A 19,413-nucleotide genomic window follows, 5' to 3' on the forward strand; every position below is an offset into this window, starting at 1 on the left:
GAGTGCGCGAGTCTGGAGTGCCTTTACCAATAGGCTTGAACATTGGTCAATAGGTGATGCAGCCAAGCCGGCACGGGTTTTCCCGCCCCACTCCTTCCGTCAAACCAATGGGAAACAAGTCCCTGGGAGTGTCCCGCCTGGGGCGAGAACCTCGAACCAATGAAAATTGACAGCTGAGCGGTGGCGCGGCCAGCTGTGGGTGGAGTCACTCCGGGGCCTGGACGGGAACCTGGCAGGGTCAGCTCCCGTCAAGAAGCTTGGCTGATGGCTGTGTGGGGCCTGGGGAGTCGTCTTGGCCTGCGCGGATGCTTCGGCGCCGCCAGGTTCCTGTATCCCCGTTTCCAGAGCCGCAGCCCTCAGGGCGTGGAAGACGGGGACAGGTGAGTGGCTGGCGGGAAGGGTAACTCGAACACCTGCTTTGAATCGTGGTGTCGTCGTCATGGGTACGTCACACCTCGTTTTGCACACTTAAATGAGTATTTCTGCAGGACAGAGTCCTAGAAAGGGGCCTGCAGAGTCTACAGGTGTGTGCAATTTACACTTTTATAAATAACGCCGTCGTGAGGTCACCGCGGCACCCCTCCGGTGACATCTCCACGCTGTCCTGACGTCACCGTGGCAACGTGGGCCACGTGGGCGCCAGAGACCTGGTAGTCTTTGCCTAAGTCCCAGTGAAACCCCGCTGTCATCGGGCAGGGCATGGCATATCCCGTGTGGGCCAGCAGGGCTCTCGACTCAGATCGTGACCAATTTCCATAGCAGTTTATCCCTCAGGTCCCAGATACACCAGCGCCTTCTAAAGATGGCTTTCCTCATATACCTTGAAACTTGCACCCAACCCAGACCTCAGAACCTCTAGAGTACCGTGGATTAATAATGGATTAATTTAGTTCACAGATCCAGGAAATTAACCTTCGAATGGCCTTGTAATGTCACATTTTAATTTTGAGCTATGTCATTGAGTTGTTTACATTGTTATTTGAAAATGCCACTTTTTGAGCTGTATTTTGACAATTCTTCATCTCTGAGTACACTTGAAGCCTCATAGTATGGAAGTGGCTCAGGCTTCTTTTCCTGCAAGAGGCCCTAAGTTGGTGGAGTGTAAGATAATAATTTGGGTAGGATAGAGTTAAGAGTCCTAGCTACTTGGGAGGCTGAGGCAGGAGGATCCCTTGAACCCAGGAGTTCAAGACTGCAGTGAGCTATGATCATGCCACTGCACTGCATTCCAGCTTAGGCAACAGAGCAAGACCCTGTCTGTGAACAAAATAATCATAGGCCAGGTATGGTGGCTCACGCCTGTAATCACAACACTTTGGGAGGTTGAGGTAGCCGTATTGCTTGAACTCAGGAGTTCAAAACCAGCCTAGGCAACATGGTGAAACCCGTCTCTACAAAAAAAAAAAAAAAAAAAGCTGGGTGTGGTGGTATACACCTGTGGTTCCAGCTACTGGGGAGGCTGAGGTGGGAGGATTGCTTGAGCCCGGGAGGCAGAGGTTGCAGTGAACCTAGATCGTGCCACTGCACTCCAGCCTGGGCGACAAAGCGAGACCCCATCTCAAAATAATAATAATAATAATAAATAAAGAATTTCAGCAGGATAGAAGTTACAGTTTGTGCTCTGGTCTAGGACAGTTTTGAGCATCCCACTCCTGCCTCTTCCTGGATGATCTAGGAAGGTGAGTCTCATCTGATCTATAGTTTCCTCCTCAGTAAAATGAAGAGAATAGGTGGTGGCTACCTTTGGGGTTGTGGAAAGATTCCAGGATAATTCCAGAAGGTAATGCCTGTAAACTACTTGGCACAGTGCAGGGACAATGGCAAAGGATCAATCAAGTCCTTCAGCAAATAGGTATTGAGCCTATGTTGAGCGAGGCGTTACATCAGCTACTGTACACACTGTCACCCAGCTCTGGTCTTGCCCACAAAATGTTTGCTATTAGAAGGGATCTAGGGGAAAGAAATCAATAAGAGATGACCATCTAAGCAGTAAGGGGTAAGTGCTGTCTCTGAGGTTACAAGCAGCAAGCTGGGACCTACTGAAGGAGCTGACCCTCTGTGTAAGGAGCTGAGCCTCTGTGTAAGCTCACCCTCTGTGTGACCCACTCACCAGATACTGATGTTTATTTCTCATTAGGCCACAGCCTTCCTCGAAGACACCCAGGATCCCCAAGATTTACACCAAAACGGGAGACAAAGGTAGGGTGGGGACAGGTGAAAAACACAGAGAAGTACTCACAGCATACACCATTTTAAAGTTCTTCCAAATTCTTTGTGACCACTTAAAAGTATAATATGTAACCAGGCACAGTGACTCATGCCGGTAATCCCGGCACTTTGGGAGGCCCTGTCGGGAGGCCAGGAATTTGAGACCAACCTGGCCAACGTGGTGAAACCCCATCTGTACTAAAAATACAAAAATTAGCTGGGTATGATGGTGCACACCTGTAACCCCAGCAGCTACTTGGGAGGCTAAGGCAGGAGAATTGCTTGAATTTGGGAGGCAGAGGTTGCAGTGAGCCAAGATCATGTCACTGCACTCCAGCCTGGGTGACAGAGCAAGATGCCGTCTCAGGAAAAAAAAAAAAAGTCTCAGGAAAAAAAAAAAAAATATATATATATATATAAAATATGTGACAGATCTCAGTATACATTACAAAAATGTTATGTGAAATGAAAAACACTCGAGATATTAAATGACAAAAGCTTGAATCTATCTGGATAAGGATGTGCATATGTATGTGTTCAGGTATGTGTAGAGTAGTCTGAAAGGTTACACCTGGGACTGTTCTGCGAGAGAGATTAAGTTGTGAGAGGGGAACAAACAGAAGGACTTTCACTATTTATATACTTTTATTCTATTTTATTGTTTTTTATAATGAGTATATATTACTTTAATAGTTTTTTAAATGCTAGAACATGTTATATAGAAAAAAGTAAGATGCAGAAGAATGTACTACTATGATACTTTTTTTTTTTTTTGATACAGGGTTTTACTCTGTCACCCAGGCTGGAGTTCAGTGGCCCAGTCACGGCTCACTACAGCCTCCACCTTTCAGACTTGAAGTAATCCTCCCACCTCAGCCTTCTGAGTATTGGGGACAACAGGCACACATCACTATGCCTGGCTAATACTTTTTAATTTTTTTTGTAGAGATGAGGTCTTGCTGTGTTGCCCAGGCTGGTCCTGAACTGCTGGGCTCAAGGTATCCTCCCACCTCAGCCTCCCAAAGTGCTCGGATTACAGGAGGCATGAGCTACCGCACAGCCAGTATACCATTTTTTTGTAGTATAAAAACATGTAGATCACTAGTATGTATTGTTTTTTGGATATATGCTTGTATAGTAAAAGTATAAAAGCATGCACGGGACATACTCAATGTCACTGAAGGGTAAACTTAAGAAGGGTCAAAATGGCAAAATTCTGTTATGTTCATCTGTTACCACAATTAAAAAGAAGGAAGAGGATGTTGGAAAGGACTTATTATAGAGTTGGGCTTCTGTTGGGTGGTTTGGGGGAGGATTCAAGGAAGTGGGGCTTTGCTGTGGATTGAATCCTGTTAGGAAGCAGGGCTATTTCTGTAATTGGGTATCTTTTTTTGTTTTTCGAGACAGGGTCTAGTTCTGTTGCCCAGGTTGGAGTGCAATGGCATGATCTCGGCTCACTGCAACCTCCACCTCCCAGGTTCAGGTGATTCTTATGCCTCAGCCTCCCAAACAGCTGGGACTACAGGCATGCACCACCATGCCCGACTAATTTTTTCTGTTTTTATTAGAGACAGGGTTTCACCATGTTGGCCAGACTGATCTCAAACTCCTGGCCTCAAGTGATCTGCTCGCCATGGCCTCCCAAAGTCCTGGGATTACAGTGTGAGCCACCGCACCCAGCCTGTAATTGGGTATCTTAATAATTTGTTTCTAGAAGACAGAAGGGACAAAGAGGTGTTAACGCTGTAATGGATAAAGATGTAACAGCCACTCACATTAGCCAGGGAAGGGGGATGTTTGATCATCTTTTGGCGTTTGGACAGTCATCTGTGCTCAGACATTATTCCAGAGTGGCCTTGTCTTGGTCATAGTCATAGAGCGACCTGTCTGACGATTTTTTGTGAAATGTTTTGTGTTCAGCAGAACACCACAGTCTACCTGTAAGTGCCAGGCCAGCACCTGGCAACCCCAAAGCCTGCCCAATAGCAAAAACCAGCTCCAAACTGTCAGGGGCGGTTTTCACTTTCTCAGAGGTTGGGGGAGAAAGGCAGGGACTGTGAGCTGGGCAGAGGCACAGAGGACTTTGACGTCCTGTGAAATATAATGGTAATGTATATATGATATAAAATATGTAACATGTTTTATTTCTTTATCAGGATGGTTAGTGTGTGATTTTTAAGTTTAAAATAAAAGCACATCAGGAAAGAAGTGAGGATAGTGGCTAACCCTTGGGGAGTGGCAACTAAAAGGGGGTACATGGGGGCTTTCAGGGTGTTGGTCATGTTCTGTTTATGAAGCTAGGTTCTGATCACGGAGGTATATTCAGTTAGTAGTAATTCACCAACTTGCACACTTTTGATTTGAGTACTTTTCTGTGTATATGTTATACTTCAGGTTGAAAGTTCTTTAAGGGGGGGCCGGGCGCGGTGGCTCAAGCCTGTAATCCCAGCACTTTGGGAGGCCCAGGCGGGCAGATCACGAGGTCAGGAGATCAAGACCATCCTGGCTAACATGGTGAAACCCCGTCTCTACTAAAAAATACAAAAAACTAGCCAGGCGAGGTGGTGGCCGCCTGTAGTCCCAGCTACTCGGGAGGCTGAGGCAGGAGAATGGCGTGAACCCAGGAGGCGGAGCTTGCAGTGAGCTGAGATTCGGCCACTGCACTCCAGCCCGGGTGACAGAGCGAGACTCCATCTCTAAAAAAAAAAAAAAAAAAAAAGAAAGTTCTTTAAGGGGTGGTGTGGTGGCTCGTGTCTGTAATCTCAGCACTTTGGGAGGCTGAGGCAGGTGAATCACTTAAGGCCAGAAGTTCAAGACTAGCCTGGCCAACATGACGAAAACCAGTCTTTACTAAAAATACAAAAATTAGCCGGGCATGGTGGTACACACTTATAATCCCAGCTACTTGGGAGACTGAGGCACGAGAATCACTTGAACCTGGGAGGCAGAGGTTTCAGTGAGCCAAGATCACGCTGCTGTACTCCAGCCTGGATGACAGAGCGACAGTTCAAAAAAGAGAGAGAAAGTTCTTTAAAAACTTGAAAGTTAAAACAAACAAACAAACCAACAAAAAAAAAAACCCCAGTATATCAGGAAAACAGAATCTTAATTTGGGTGGCTAAACATTTTTTCCACAGGGTTTTCTAGCACCTTCACAGGAGAAAGGAGACCCAAAGACGACCAAGTGTTTGAAGCCGTGGGAACTACAGATGAATTAAGTTCAGCTATTGGGTAAGAGGAACAGGATTGGCCTTGAGGTTGCGTTTGAGTCGAGTATGGGTAAACGTAATGAATGTGAAGCTCCCACGCGTGCTGGACAGCTGCCTCGGAGGTTGTCAGCCCTTATTGAACTTTCCTCAGCGCTGAAGCACAGGCTGGTCAGTTCCACAAGGCTGCAGGGCTGCAGACTCCTTTCCCTTCTGGCCCTGCCTGTGCCTGCATGGCCTCTGGCCCATGCCATGTGAAGCTGCCTCCCTCTCATCCCTCACTTTTCAGGTGAGCCTGTGTGTGCCACTGAGGTTACTATATTGAGTGAAAGAGGTGAGTTAGTATAATGCGCAGTACATCCACTGTGATCCCTTTTGTGAATGGCTTATGTTTTTTACGTAAGCCAAAGTATAGAAGGTGGACTCAAGGATGGGCCAGGTCAGGATGGGCCAGGTCATGCTGTGGTCACAGACAACCCCAGTATCTCCTGGCTTATGACACCAAAGGTGGACTTGCTGCTCCCACTTCACCCCCATCATAGGGTGGATGTGCTTTGGCTCCATGTGGCCTTTACTCTGGGACCCAGGCTGCTAGGACAGCTGCTGCCTGGGGCGATTATCAGTCATTGTGGCAGAGGGAAAAGAGGTCATGGTGAAGCTCACAGTGGCTCCTGAGGCTGTCAGGGGATTGTGCAGTGGTGGTGTTGTCGCCAGTGAGGTTTATCCGAGGTGTGATTATTGCCGATTGAAAACTCTTCCCACTACCCCGCCATGATGACTTGAAGTATAGTCGACATTGGCAGTTTCTCACAGTCTTTATGGAGACTAAACTTTGTTGGTAAACAAAAGTTGAAAAAAAAAAAAGTGTGAGCAGTGGCTCACAGGTCTAATCCCAGCGCTTTGGGAGGCCGAGGTGGGAGAGTCACTTGAGCTCAGGAGTTTGAGACCAGCGTGAGCAACATAGCAAGACCTTGTCTCTACTAAAAAGAAAAATTAAAAAATTAGCGAGGTGTGGTGGTGCACACCTGTAGTCCCAGCTACTCAGAAAGCTGAGGCAGGAGGATCCTTTGAGTCTGAGAGGTTGAGGCTGCATTGAGCCATGATCGTGTCACTACACTCCAGTCTGGGCGAGAGTACAGCTGTGTCTCCAAAAGACAAACCTTTCTTGGGAGTGATGCCTTCCATTTACTCACATTTCAGTGGCCAGAGACTGTCACGTGCATGTGCCTGACGTCAGCAGGGTGAGAGGGGCAGCAAATATTTGCAAGCAGGAGCACAGTCTGCCCAGCATGCCCTGCAAGCTGGTGACAGGGGGAGCAGCAACAGTCTCAAGTGCTGGATCCTGGTATCTGACTCCTGGGCCCTGTGGGTTGTAGGTGCGTGGGAGCCAGATAGACCCAGCTGCAGATTCAGCACCGCTGCGGATCGTCTCTGGGACATGAGGCAAATCACTGTGAGCCTCAATTTACTGTTCTGTCAGGTAATCATCATGATAATTCCCATCTCACTGTGTTCTTATGGGGCTTAGATGAGATGATTCCATGTTTCACCCTGAGGACAGTGCCTAGCACAAGTAATAGCAATGATAGCTATTATCATTCTTTTTTTTTTTTTTGAGACGGAGTTTCACTCTTCTTGCCCATGCTGGAGTGCAATGGCGCCATCTCGGCTCACTGCAACCTCTGCCTCCCAGGTTCAAGCAAGTCCCCTCATTATTACTGTTCTTAACACTTACCTGTTCCTGGCTACCGTTTCTCCATGGCGGGCCAGGCTAGGTGAGATTTTCAGGACAGATAATGGGAGATATAGATAATCAGCCAGCTAGGTAGAGAAGGCAAACAAACCCCTTGGTGTGTGTGTGGGAGGGGGTCCAGAAGTGGGCAGACACAAGACCAAGTGGGCAAAGGGAGAAAAGGCCAGTTCTCGCGTCAGCTATTCTAATGAACTCTAAATCACGAGCCATCATCTCTCAGTTGAGGAGGAGCAGGAGGCTGGGGAAATCTCAGTTGTGGATTCTTCCTTGGTCAGATATTGGCCAAGCATCTGCTGCAAGGTACTGCTGAACAGAGAACCTCAGCCACACTTTCCTGAGCCTCAGAGTGCAGGGAGCAGGCAGCACTCACCGGGCAGCTACACGCATGGGAGCAGGCTTGGGGCAAGCACCCAGTGGGGGCCTGCCGCTGGCCTGATCACAGAGCGTCCCTCAGCAAGCAGATACTTCTGCACACCTCCTGTGAGGCAGGCATGAGGCATCCGCTATGATGGAGACAGACTGTGTCCCAGCCTGCACAGCCCTTCCCTTTGGTCCAGAGGGAAGACACATACCAGGTGGGAATCACACATGGGTGTGTTTAGTTCTAACTGTAAGATGTGCCAGGAAGATGGGCTGGATATTCTCCATTGGCCCTTTCAAATCCCTTCTCTTCACCTTCTCTTTATGCATGGGAGGCTGGCCTTATCACCTGGTGGCTGTGCCACCTCCATTCCTTGGTCTTCTGGCATTCAGGTGGGTCCAGCCAGTGGGAGGCACCAGCAGGTGATGGGGGAGTGAGTGCAGAGAGATCAGGAGTGTGTGTGACCCCGTTCCCCAGCGGTGCATGGTTCTGGTGGCAGCTGGGCTCCCTACCTCCCTCCCTCCCTGCTGAGTGACTCCAGAATCCAGCTCCCTCCAGGGTGAGTTGCACCTTCCCTGACCCTTGTCTTCAGGCTCCTGCATTTGCCTGAAACTCTGCCCACACCTCTGTGAACTGTCCCTTCCCAAAGCCCTCCTCCAAGAATCCCTGCAATGTACCACTGTCTCTGCTGGGGCACTGACTGGTGCAGGAGGGAAGTGCAGGGTTCTGAGGGAGGCAGAGCCAGGGTCCTGACCTGTGTCGGGGGCAGTTTGCTTTCCCTGCCTTACGAGGGAAGTCCTCCCCAGCCTTCAAAGTCTCCCCTCCAGCATCACTTCCTCCAGGAAGCTCTCCCTGCCTCTCTAGCTAAGGTCAGATTAGGCTTCTGTTGCCCTTTCCTTCAGAGCACTGATCTCAGTTTGCACCTTCACATTCAGGAGTATATCTAATCTGATTACCTATCACACTCCTGAATATCACACTCCTGAACATGAAGGTATAAGCTTTGCCTGAAGTCCCAGAGACACTCAGCAGCCGTGCAGAATTTGCACCTGGGTCTGTCTGGTTCCCACTCACCTATAACCACAGGGCCACGGGTCAGAGCTCAGGATCCATCACTTGAGACTGTCACTGCTCACTCTGTCACCAGCTTGCGGGCAGAGCCTGGGTCAGCTTCTGCTCACCAGACTCTCGTGGGCCTGGTCAGAGTAGCTGTTCAAAAGGAATTATTGACTGGAAATAATGAGTATCCGAAAAGGCATTTCAGGAAACAAATACCACCAACCCCCCCAAGTGGAAGGCGATAATGTTCTTATTTCAGCAAGAAAAGTCATGTGTTTATTATATCTAAATTAACTAAATGGCCCACCACCTGAGAATCTATTGTTTACGGCAAGACAGGGCCTAGGGATACTACCTTACAGGCGAACACTTTTTCCTTTTCCTTCACAGGTTTGCTCTGGAATTAGTCACAGAAAAGGGCCACATATTTGCTGAAGAGCTTCAGAAAGTGAGTAACACCGTCTTACCCCAAGCTGGGAATCTTCATCCCTGGTGACCGTCACGGGACTCAGCATCCAGCCATCAGGTCCTCTTTGTGTCACCTGGGGCTCGTCACTCTCGCTCTGTGAGCTCCATTTCTTCATCTGTGAAATAGGGACAGGCCAGGTGTGGTGGCTCAACACCTGCAATCTCAGCTGCTTGGGAGACTGAGGCAGGAAGATCACTTGAGGCCAGGAGCCTGGGTAACATAGTAAGACCCCGACTCTACAAAATATTTGAAAATTAGCTAGGCCTGGTGGTGAATGCCTGTAGCCTCAGCTACCCAGGAAGCTGAGGTAGGAGAATCTCTTGAGCCCAGGAGGTCAAGGCTGCAGTGAGCTGTGATCATGCCACTGCACTCCTGCCTGGGCAACAGATTGAGACCCTGTCTCAGGCCGAGCACCATGGTTCAATCAAGCTCATAATCCCAGCACTTTGGGAGGCCAAAGTGGGAGGATCACTTGAAGCCAGGAGTTCAAGACCAGCCTGGTCAACTTAGGGAGACCCTGTCTCTACAAAAAAAAAAAAAAAGTAAAAATTAGCCAAGTATGGTGGCATGCACCCATAGTCCCAGCAACTTACAAGGCTGAGTGGGAGAATCGCTTGAGTCTCAGAGGTTGAGGCTGCAGGGAGCTGTGATTACACCACTGCACTCTAGCCTGGGCAACAGAGTGGGATCCTGTCTTAAAAAAAAACAAAAACAACCTCTGCCTCCAAAACAAACAATGGGAGACATATAATCTTCCTTCACAGGTGAGTGGTGAGGATTGCACTAAATGAGGGAATTTAAAATGTAACGGTTCTCAACCCAGGACCTTTCTGCCCCTCAGGGCCTGCTGAGCAATATCTGCAGACATTTTTAGTTGCGGCCTCTGGGGCTGGGGGTGTTGCTGGCATGTAAATACCCTGCAATGCACAGGACAGCCCCCATGTCAAAGAGTGCCCCGGCCGTGAACGGCAGTAGCGCCAAGGCTGAGAAAGCCGGGGTGAAGTGCCTCGCTCGCGCCTGATGCAGAGGGAACCTGGAGAGGCCCAGCTGCCGGGAGCCCTCCGCCGGTGGGACTCGTGTCACAGTGTCACTGTTCTGCTCCTTAAGAAGGAGGGGCCTCTGAGCCACACACAGAACTTCAAGCACGGAGGCAGGGTCGCCACCCGAGAATGCCCAGGGTGCTGCCCTTTACACCTCCACACAGACCCACATCCCCAGAAACCGCGCCCCGCAGGGGCAGCCCTTCCCACTTCTGTTCTGAAGCCCAGGCTGGAGCCCGCTCAGGCCCCTGGGAACAGACAGAGGGGAGTAGGTGGGGCTGCCACAGGCCGTGGCTGCAGGACGATGGGAAGCCTCAGCCACCAGAGCATTCAGTGTGGTGGAGGAAGGCTTTCAACCTCCTGAGGAGCCGAGGTAGCAGCGGTCATTTCTGTCTGCTGTATGCATTGGGTCGCACCTGCCATGTCACCTCCTCCAGGGCCTTCCCTGGCCACCTCACCTCCAGCTGGGTTAGGCACCGCTCCTGGGTTAGGCATCCTCTAACCACAGGCATTACAAGGGGAGTTAACCTATTCACCCATCTGCCTCCCACCCAGCCTTGGCACTGTAAGGGTGGGGACTGTGTCTTGTTCACCTGGGAGGCCCACCTGGCCTGATAGCTGCTCACAGGGCCTGTGGATGAGGCCAGGCAGCAATGCCACGGCTCTCCTCATATCACCCATTTCACCCTCACAGATGCCCGTGAGGTGGAAGTTAATGTCCACAGTTTATAGGGAACCAAACAGCCTCAGAAAGGCTGACTTGCCCAGCCCCCACAGCCAGGCATCAGTGGAGCTGGAATCTGATTCCCAAACTGGTGCCAGTTCAGCCCCTGGGGTACACGCTGCACTGGTGCCAGTCCAGCCCCTGGGGTACACGCTGCACTTGGCCAACCAAGTGGTTAGTGTTATCACTCCCGCTTTGACTGTGGAAGCGCAGGGACCCCAAGCTTGCCCAAGGTCTGCTGGTCAGAAGTCCTAGGAAGGTTCCAGCCCAGTGCTGGATGGGCAGCCTCTGCTCTTACACACCATGGCCTGCTTCTTGAATGCTGTCACAGTGGCCATCTTAGAAGAGGTCACAGGTCGCAGACCTTCACCCTCCTGGTAGCCCACCATCCAGCTCGAGTGGACCCTGGCTGGGTGCAAACTCAGAGGTGGTACTTGTGGTTTTCACATGCATGGGAGCTGTTGGACATTTGTCATGCAGGAGCCTGGAGCCCTTGCAGCAGACCCCAACAGACCACTTCTGTTCCAAGCAAACCTACCCCCCACCTGGACAGAGCACAGGCCTCACCCAGCCAGGCTTCCTGCTCCTGGAACCCCCAAACGCCTTGGCTGACTACATTCTCCAAGCTCCTTGTCCTTTAGAGTTGAGAAAACACTGTCACATTTGACCTCTTGGCCCAACTGTCAAATGTTGAGAAAAGAAGAAAACCTCACAGGGCCTAGGCGCACGGGAGACGTGGGCAGAGCCCAGACGGTTCCTCTTGACTGTCCCTGGGTGTGTGATGAGCGTCATCTGCTTAATCCAGCTGCTGCCCCCACACGAGCCTTTTCCTCCTTCAGACTGCAAAAGAGCCACACCAGGTCCCCCTCAGCAGGGCTGGGTGTCCAACAAAGATGTGCTGAAGGTTCAGAGTTTGCCTTCAAATGTCAGCCAATTCAAGGTCTGACAGCCTGTATGAGTCCGTTCTCTCACTGCTATAAAGAACTACCTGAGGCCAGGCACGGTGGCTCAAGCCTGTAATCCCAGCACTTTGGGAGGCCCAGACGGGCGGATCATGAGGTCAGGAGATCAAGATCATCCTGGCTAACATGGTGAAACCCCGTCTCTACTAAAAAAATACAAAAATCTAGCCGGGCGAGGTGGCGGGCACCTGTAGTCCCAGCTACTCCGGAGGCTGAGGCAGGAGAATGGCGGGAACCCGGGAGGCAGAGCTTGCAGTGAGCTGAGATCCAGCCACTGCACTCCAGCCTGGGCGACAGAGCGAGACTGTCTCAAAAAAAAAAAAAAAAAACTACCTGAGACTGGATAATTTGTTTGTTTTTTTTTTTTTTTTTTTGAGGCGGAGTCTCGCTCTGTCGCCCGGACTGGAGTGCAGTGGCCAGATCTCAGCTCACTGCAAGCTCCGCCTCCTGGGTTTCCGCCATTCTCCTGCCTCAGCCTCCCAAGTAGCTGGGACTACAGGTGCCCGCCACCTCGCCCGGCTAGTTTTTTTGTATTTTTAGTAGAGACGGGGTTTCACCGTATTAGCCAGGATGGTCTCGATCTCCTGACCTCGTGATCCGCCCGTCTCGGCCTCCCAAAGTGCTGGGATTACAGGCTTGAGCCACCGCGCCCGGCCGAGACTGGATAATTTGTAAAGAAAAGAAGTTTAATCTGCACATGGTTCTGCGGACTGTACAGGCTTCTGCTTCTGGGGAGGCCTCCGGAAACCTACAGTCATGGCAGAAGGCAAGAGGGAAGCAGGTACATCTTCATATGGCTGACAGGAGAGAGAGAGTGAAGGGGGAGATGCTACACACTTTCAAACCACATCTTGGGAGAACTCTATCACAAGACAGCACTAGGGGGCTGGTGCTAAACCATTCAAAACCACCCCAGTGATCCAATCAGCTCCCACCAGGCCCCACCTCCAACTCCGAGGATCACAATTTAGCATGAGATTTGGGTGGAGACACAGTGCCAAACCATATCACAGCCCTTCACGAGCTAGCTGGCACAGGTTTTGCCGGCGTGTTAGGTGGTGCCTCTGCACATGGAACGACATTCTGTCTGTCCAGCCCATCCCAAATAGATCTTGACTGTCACCTTCTGTTGCCTCCCAGATCCAGTGCACATTGCAGGACGTCGGCTCGGCCCTGGCAACACCACGCTCCTCGGCCCGGGAGGCTCACTTAAGTAATTCTCAACCTCCTGTGAGCCCTAGGGTCAAGGGACTCTCCTAGGGGTTACCATCTGGGAGCCCAGGGACCCACAGGTGGGCCAGTCAGCCTTGCTTGTAGCCCCTGGGAGGGAAGGTACCTTCTGAGCCAGTGGAAGCAGTCTGCAGGACACCCAGGTGGATGGGCGACGGGGGTGGTTCCCGCCATAGTCTGGTGAGTGATGGCCTCATGGTAGTTCCCTCTGCTCCTTGGCTCCTCAGAGTACACCACGTTCGAGGCGGGGCCCATCCTGGAGCTGGAACAGTGGATCGACAAGTATACCTGCCAGCTCCCACCACTCACGGCCTTCATCCTGCCTGTAGGTACTGGGCAGGCGTAACTGGGGGTGGCTGCAGGCAGTTGCAGTGACAGACACACATGGGCTCTGAATAAGTCCCTCTGTTCACAGTGACAGACACTGTCCTCCAGTTTCCCCAAGTCCCTCCAGGTCCTCACCGGTCCCTTCCAGCCCTGCCCACTCTGGAGCAGGGTGCCCAGTGGGTGTGCCCTGGCAGGGCTCCTGGAGGCAGAATGCTGCCCGGTTTGGGGGGCAGGGCTGGACTTCAGAGGAGCTCCTGTCTGCAGTGGGCACACCTTTCCCACTCTGCTCAGGCAATGTCCCTTTCTGCTTTCAGTCGGGAGGCAAGATCAGCTCAGCGCTGCATTTCTGCCGGGCCGTGTGCCGCCGGGCCGAGAGACGGTAAGAGGGCCCAAGGGAAAGGGAGAGGAACAAGGAGAAGGGGAGAGGGAGGGGAGAGGGAGGGGGAGGGGAGAGGGAGGGGAGAGGGGGAGGGGGAGGGGGAGGGGAGAGGGAGAGGAGGGAGGGGAGAGGGAGAGGGAGGGGGAGGGGGAGAGGAGAGGGAGAGGGAGAGGGAGGGGGAGAGGAGAGGGAGAGGGAGGGGAGAGGGAGGGGGAGGGGGAGAGGAGAGGGAGAGGGAGGGGAGAGGGAGAGGGAGAGGGAGGGGAGAGGGAGAGGGAGGGGAGAGGGAGAGGGAGGGGAGAGGGAGAGGAGAGGGAGAGGGGCCTCTGCACTGCGGGCAGGAGGCAGGCACAACAGGGTCATCTCTGAGCCATCCAGCCACACATCAACAGACCCTGTCTGGGCCCCTCCACTGTGCCAGACGGGGACCAGAACAGACCAAGTCCCTGTCCTCAGAGCCTGTGTTGTGGAGTGGAGACAGTGACACGTGACCAAATGGACTATCAGACAACACAGTTTCACCTTGCTGTGAGCCCTGTATTCTGAGAACAACAGGAAGTTATTGCTGGGTTCCCAGCCATCTTGGGACAGGGGTAGACATGAAAGGACCCTGCTGGCCTCTGGGTGCATAAGGCCCCTGAAAGGCCTGCACGGCTGTGGGGAGCCCAGGCGGACGCTGTCAGCAGACTAGCCACCACCACCCCCAAAGCTACTGACAGCCTTTTCAAGGAATCTTTAGAAGGAAATGAGCAAAGTCTCTATCTATACCACTCAGAGACCAGGCTGCCAGCCAGCTTTACAGAGAAGAGAAAGCAAGACCTACTTTGATCCAATGGACAGGTGCTTTACGTTCATAATTTCATTTACTCCTTGTTGATAGCCCTGGGAGAGAGGTGGTGTGGCCTCCGCTCTACAGGAGTCAGGAAGCTGTGGCTCAGAGAAATAACACCATGGCCACAGTCCCCCAAATGGTTGGTAGCAGAATCCAGATTGGAGTCCACGTCTGTCTGGGCCGAGCATGAGCTCTTCCACGGTCCCACATCACTAAGGTTTTGTTCTTTATGAAAGGCTCTTAGGCCCAGATAGCTCCTGTAACAGAGCACGCTTTGGCTTCAAAAGAAAAAAAATGTCATTTGTACAAAGCCATCCATCAGCAATGCTCATAATAGCAAGAAACTGGAACCAACCCAAAGACCCAACACACAGGCATAGAGCAGCGGATAGGCCCTCCGTGCAGCAGAGTTACGCAGCCGTGGCAGTGGCAAGGTGCAGATCATCCTGAGGTGGGGTCGCACGCCCGGGGCATCTCGGGTGAAGAAGCTCCTCGCTGAGCGTGCGGTGCCCACTAGAGACAGCCTGGAACTCTGACAGGCCTGGACGCACACCCTGCTGGGCCGCTAGCCAGGTGCATGGCTTTGGGTGGGGATGAGAACCCTGAGGCTGGGCTTTGGGTGGCTGGCCTGCCAACAAGGTGTATGCCACAGGGTGATACCTGGGAAAGGCTCAGCAAGGGCCCGCCACCACACTGGTGCCCAGCAGATGGCCGTCCAGTGTCTAATGTATCTGCACATAGACTGGCATGGACCCTAGGAATCCAGAATCCTGTGGAATCAGGAGCTTGGTCTGCCTGGGTCTTTTTCTCCGCTGTGAAGTTGTTCTAAGTCATGATGTACAAGCACGATGTACAAGGGGCTTAGAGTTTAGCCCATTGGGATTTAAGGGTCAGGCCCCCACTTCCTTTGAAGGCTGGAGGCTGACCACCCCAACTTCACCCCACCCAGACTCAGGTCCAGTGGTACAAAACCTGGCTGACTGGCTGGGGTGTGGTTTAGGCCAGGCGGCTCCCTCAACTCCCCGGCCGTGTTCCAGTCCTCCTTGGCCAGGCCCTCCTGCGATGTGCCCGTGGAAAGGGCCGATGGCCTGTTTAAACCCACTTGTGACGGATTTGTCATCTCCAGTGCCGGCCGAGCTTGTGCAGGCTCAGGTTGAGCGGTAGTGGGATGTGAAATGCTGCTCAAGGTTTAGGCCCCAGGTCAGAGCCTGTTAAGCCCCATAATGTCACATGACTCAGTGTCTCCTCCCTTTCTAGTGTGGTGCCTCTTGTCCAGATGGGAGAGACCGATGCCAACGTGGCCAAGTTCTTAAACAGGTACTCGTGTGGAACCTGGGGGTCCCTCTCTGAAAGCCGAGGCTCGTCTGTGGGAAGTAGCAGTGGTGCAGTGTTCCCACACCCCCTCCTTCATTCCCTGAGTGTTTATGAACATCTGCTCTGTGCCAGGCACCACGGCAGGCACAGGAGAGGCAGTGGCGAACAAGGTGGACGCTGTGCCTGTCCCAAGAAGATTTAGATCTTATTGGGAGAGGCTGCTGTAAAAACCAGGAAGAAAAACCTAAGTGCAAAGTGGCCTTGCGGGAGCAAAGGGCGTTCTTAGAGGCTGGGTGCTCAGGGAAGGCCTCTCAGTGGTGACTGACCAGGGAGCCAGGCTTCAGGCCCTCTCTCAGCCAGTTTCCTCTCCCCGAGAGGGCCTGGGGCAGTGTGAACCAACAAAAGAGAGCCAGGCCAAGCTGAGCTCAGGGGCCCCCGTGCAGGCCCCAGTGAGCCAGGCTAGCCCAGGGAGGGCTTCCTCTGCCTTGCTGCCGGCCCATGAGTCTGGAGCCACACCTGGCCCAACACCTGCTCTGCTGGTTCCTGCCCCAGCCCTGGCTCCTGTGGCTCCAGTGTGAGCAAGGCCAGAGCCTGGGGGCAGGTAGAGAGCTGGGGGAGTGGGTCTGCACCCCAGGAGCTGTCCTGGGTGTCTAGAAAGTGACCTCAGGCCCCTGACTGTGGCCACTCCTCCCACGGACATGGCCTGGCTTTGACAGGTCCTGAGCAGCTCCTTTCCTTCTGGGAGTGGGGTTTCGCCGGGAGTGAGGAGCAGGTCTATTTCACCTTCAAAGCAGCAACCCTGGGGGAACCCTTGCGGTCCCATAGCATTGCATGGGACAGGCCATTTCATCTCTTCAGTGAGGCTTCACAGAGCCCACAAGCAACAGGTACGCTGCTGCCCTCCAGGAGCACGCGGCCCAGAGGTAAAATACCCCGAACCACCTCCCTTTGCTCTCCCTGCGAGCCAGCTGTGGGGCTCAGGGGGCCTGAGTCAGGGGAGGGCTCAGGAGGACGTGGTGTGGAGCTGGCCTCTGAGGGCAAGACTGGGGTAGAGAGAGAGGAAGGAACGTGGTGCCCAGTGCTGGGAGTGAAACAGCAAAAGATGCAGACAGCAGGAGGCAGAAGAGCTGACAGCATAAGCGCCTTGTGGGGCCCATGGTGTTGTCCTCTGGTTCCCTCCATTGCTGCCCCTGTAGAAGGCCTCATGCACAGATGGCCCATTGCTCAAAGGAGGAGGCAGGAAAGGGACTGGGCTCTGGTCTCTAGAGTGCTCCAGCCTGTGCTGCTCACCCGGTACCTTTGGTGATGTTTGGAGGCATTACCGCTTGTCACGCTGGGTGCAGGGGTGCCGCTGGCATCTGGCGGGTGGAGACCAAAGGTGCTGTCAGCATCCTACATTGCACAGGACAGCCCCGAACACAGAGAATGATCCAGAATGTCAGTAGGGCCCAGTCCAGCAGTGTCAGCATCACCCAGGATGGGAACTAGACCCACAGAGTCCCGGGCCTGGCTCAGCCCTCCCGAGTCAGAATCTGCACGTTGCTCAGATCCCCCAGTGATGCCTGTGCACACTACAGTTTGGGAAACACCCAAACTGATCACGCACATGACCCCTGATCACTCAAAAGTGCAGAAACCAGCTCAGAGAGGAGTCCAAAGTCATCTGGCCCATGGGGTAGGGCTGGGGCAATAGCCTCATCCTGCATGAATGGCCCCAGCCTTGACACTGGAGAAGAGTCCCTGGCATTCACAGCAGCTGGCCTCACATGCCATCCATCAAGTGCAAGGTGGTGGGCCCCCACCCTCCCTGCACAGTGTGCCCAGAGCGCGTCATTTATATCTCCTCCTTGTAGGCAGATATGGGAAGACCCAGTTAGCATTGATCTCATTTCAAACCATTCTGTTTGCTTCTCTCTCTCTGCCCCTCCAGACTCAGTGACTATCTCTTCACACTAGCCAGATATGCAGCCATGAAGGAGGGGAATCAAGAGAAAATATACAAGAAAAATGGCCCATCAGCCGAGTCGGAGACACTCTGAAATCACAGAAAGCGGGCGTTTGGAGGATCCCTCCATGGCGATGGCCGTGGAGAGAGGAGCTTGCGCTTCTGGGGTCCTGGTTCCTGAAGAGCCCACCCAGAGAGACTGAAAGCAGCCTTTCGTCCCAGCTCTGCTTTGCTCCATACCTCCTGCCACCTTCCTCAAGGGACTGTGGCCCTTTGGGGAATCTGTCCCTGACCCTGCTTCCCCAAGCTCTCCTGGGTCTTGGAGGGATGTGGGAATGAATTGGCATTGCAGGAAAGACAGGTAAAGTGATTGCTGCAATGAGAAGGAGCTGTGCGGAAAAAGAATAAAAGTGAGAAAGGCTGGAGCGTGTGTGTGTGTGTGTGTGTGTGTGTGTGTGTGTGTGAATGTGAGAGAGAGAGAGAGAGAAAGGCTGGAGCCGTGTGTGTGTGTGTGTGTGTGTGTGTGTGTGTGTGTGTGTGAATGTGAGAGAGAGAGAGAGAGAGAACGCCCTCCCACTGCCAGCTCAGGTTGTTCAGAGATTTGGAATGGGACCAGAGGCCCTTGAAAATGTAATTGTGTCGGCCGGGCGCGGTGGCTCAAGCCTGTAATCCCAGCACTTTGGGAGGCCGAGACGGGCGGATCACGAGGTCAGGAGATCGAGACCATCCTGGCTAACACGGTGAAACCCCGTCTCTACTAAAAAAATACAAAAAATTAGCCGGCGAGATGGCGGGCGCCTGTAGTCCCAGCTACTCGGGAGGCTGAGGCGAGAGAATGGCGTAAACCCGGGAGGCGGAGCTTCCAGTGAGCTGAGATCCGGCCACTGCACTCCAGCCTGGGCGACAGAGCGAGACTCCGTCTCAAAAAAAAAAAAAAAAAAAAAAAAGAAAATGTAATTGTGATTTACCTGTGCCAAAGGGGCTTTAAATGTCACATTTGTAACGGGGAAGGCGGAGAGGATTTGGAAGTTTAGTTACCTCTGAGCCACCTATCACCGCCAAAGTGTGGGGGAAAGGATAGCTGCAGATTGACAGGCGAGGCTCAGAAACTCCTGGCTTAGATTGAAGTGTGTGTGGTGGGGGTACAGCTGAGAGGACCCCCTCTGAAAGGGACGGAGACCCTGCTGAGAACAACACTACCGCTTGAAGATGAACATTCCCTGTCCAGTTGGACTGAGTTGAGGGTCTGCGGTGCAGCGTCTTCAGCTTAAGAAAATGAGGTTGTCAGTTTCCAGCGAGGCTGACATCCACCAGACTGATTTCTCCGATGTTGCACTTGGCTGGCTTATGCCTCTGAGATCCATGCACGGCTGTATTTATTTCAGTTGTCACCGCTCCTCCCTCCTGCTATGAAACGACACTTGCCAGTGCCAGCAGTGTCCTTGGGAAAGGCGATATTTATGAAGGGCAGAAGAGGCAGCCCCAAGAACCTGAAGACTGCAGGCTGCTAATTGCAGGAAATGACTTTGGAAGGACAGACTCTTGTTGAGTTTCAGGGCTGAAATGCCTGGCGAACTCCATTCAGCCGTCACGTATTGACTGAG

General features: G+C 52.7%; 1 protein-coding gene and 1 non-coding gene across 4 annotated transcripts; both read left to right on the forward strand.

Annotated features, from left to right (window-relative positions):
• Positions 1-169: 169 nt before the first annotated feature.
• Positions 170-18,566, forward strand: MMAB (metabolism of cobalamin associated B). 3 transcript variants are annotated; one of them, XR_004439599.1, is made up of 10 exons: positions 170-380; positions 2,138-2,199; positions 5,346-5,439; positions 8,978-9,035; positions 12,923-12,995; positions 13,240-13,337; positions 13,654-13,718; positions 15,808-15,867; positions 17,795-18,228; positions 18,300-18,566. XR_004439599.1 is itself a non-coding variant. In XM_033220689.1 (9 exons), exons 1-8 carry the CDS (start codon positions 265-267, stop codon positions 15,861-15,863), a joined length of 639 nt encoding a protein of 212 aa, XP_033076580.1. In that variant the 5' UTR covers positions 170-264; the 3' UTR covers positions 15,864-15,867; positions 17,795-18,234. The 3 variants fall into 3 exon arrangements, 2 of the variants coding, with proteins under 2 accessions (XP_033076580.1, XP_033076579.1); XM_033220689.1 differs by lacking the exon at positions 18,300-18,566 and having other exon boundaries at positions 12,923-13,012; positions 17,795-18,234; XM_033220688.1 differs by lacking the exon at positions 18,300-18,566 and having other exon boundaries at positions 17,795-18,234.
• On the forward strand, positions 6,099-6,239 carry LOC117091295. The gene has a single exon (XR_004440387.1). It is a non-coding gene; the product is annotated as a U4 spliceosomal RNA (small nuclear RNA).
• Positions 18,567-19,413: the final 847 nt, after the last annotated feature.

Source organism: Trachypithecus francoisi, unplaced genomic scaffold, assembly GCF_009764315.1.
Source record: "Trachypithecus francoisi isolate TF-2019V2 unplaced genomic scaffold, Tfra_2.0 Lachesis_group11, whole genome shotgun sequence".
NCBI classification, from domain to species: domain Eukaryota; kingdom Metazoa; phylum Chordata; class Mammalia; order Primates; family Cercopithecidae; genus Trachypithecus; species Trachypithecus francoisi.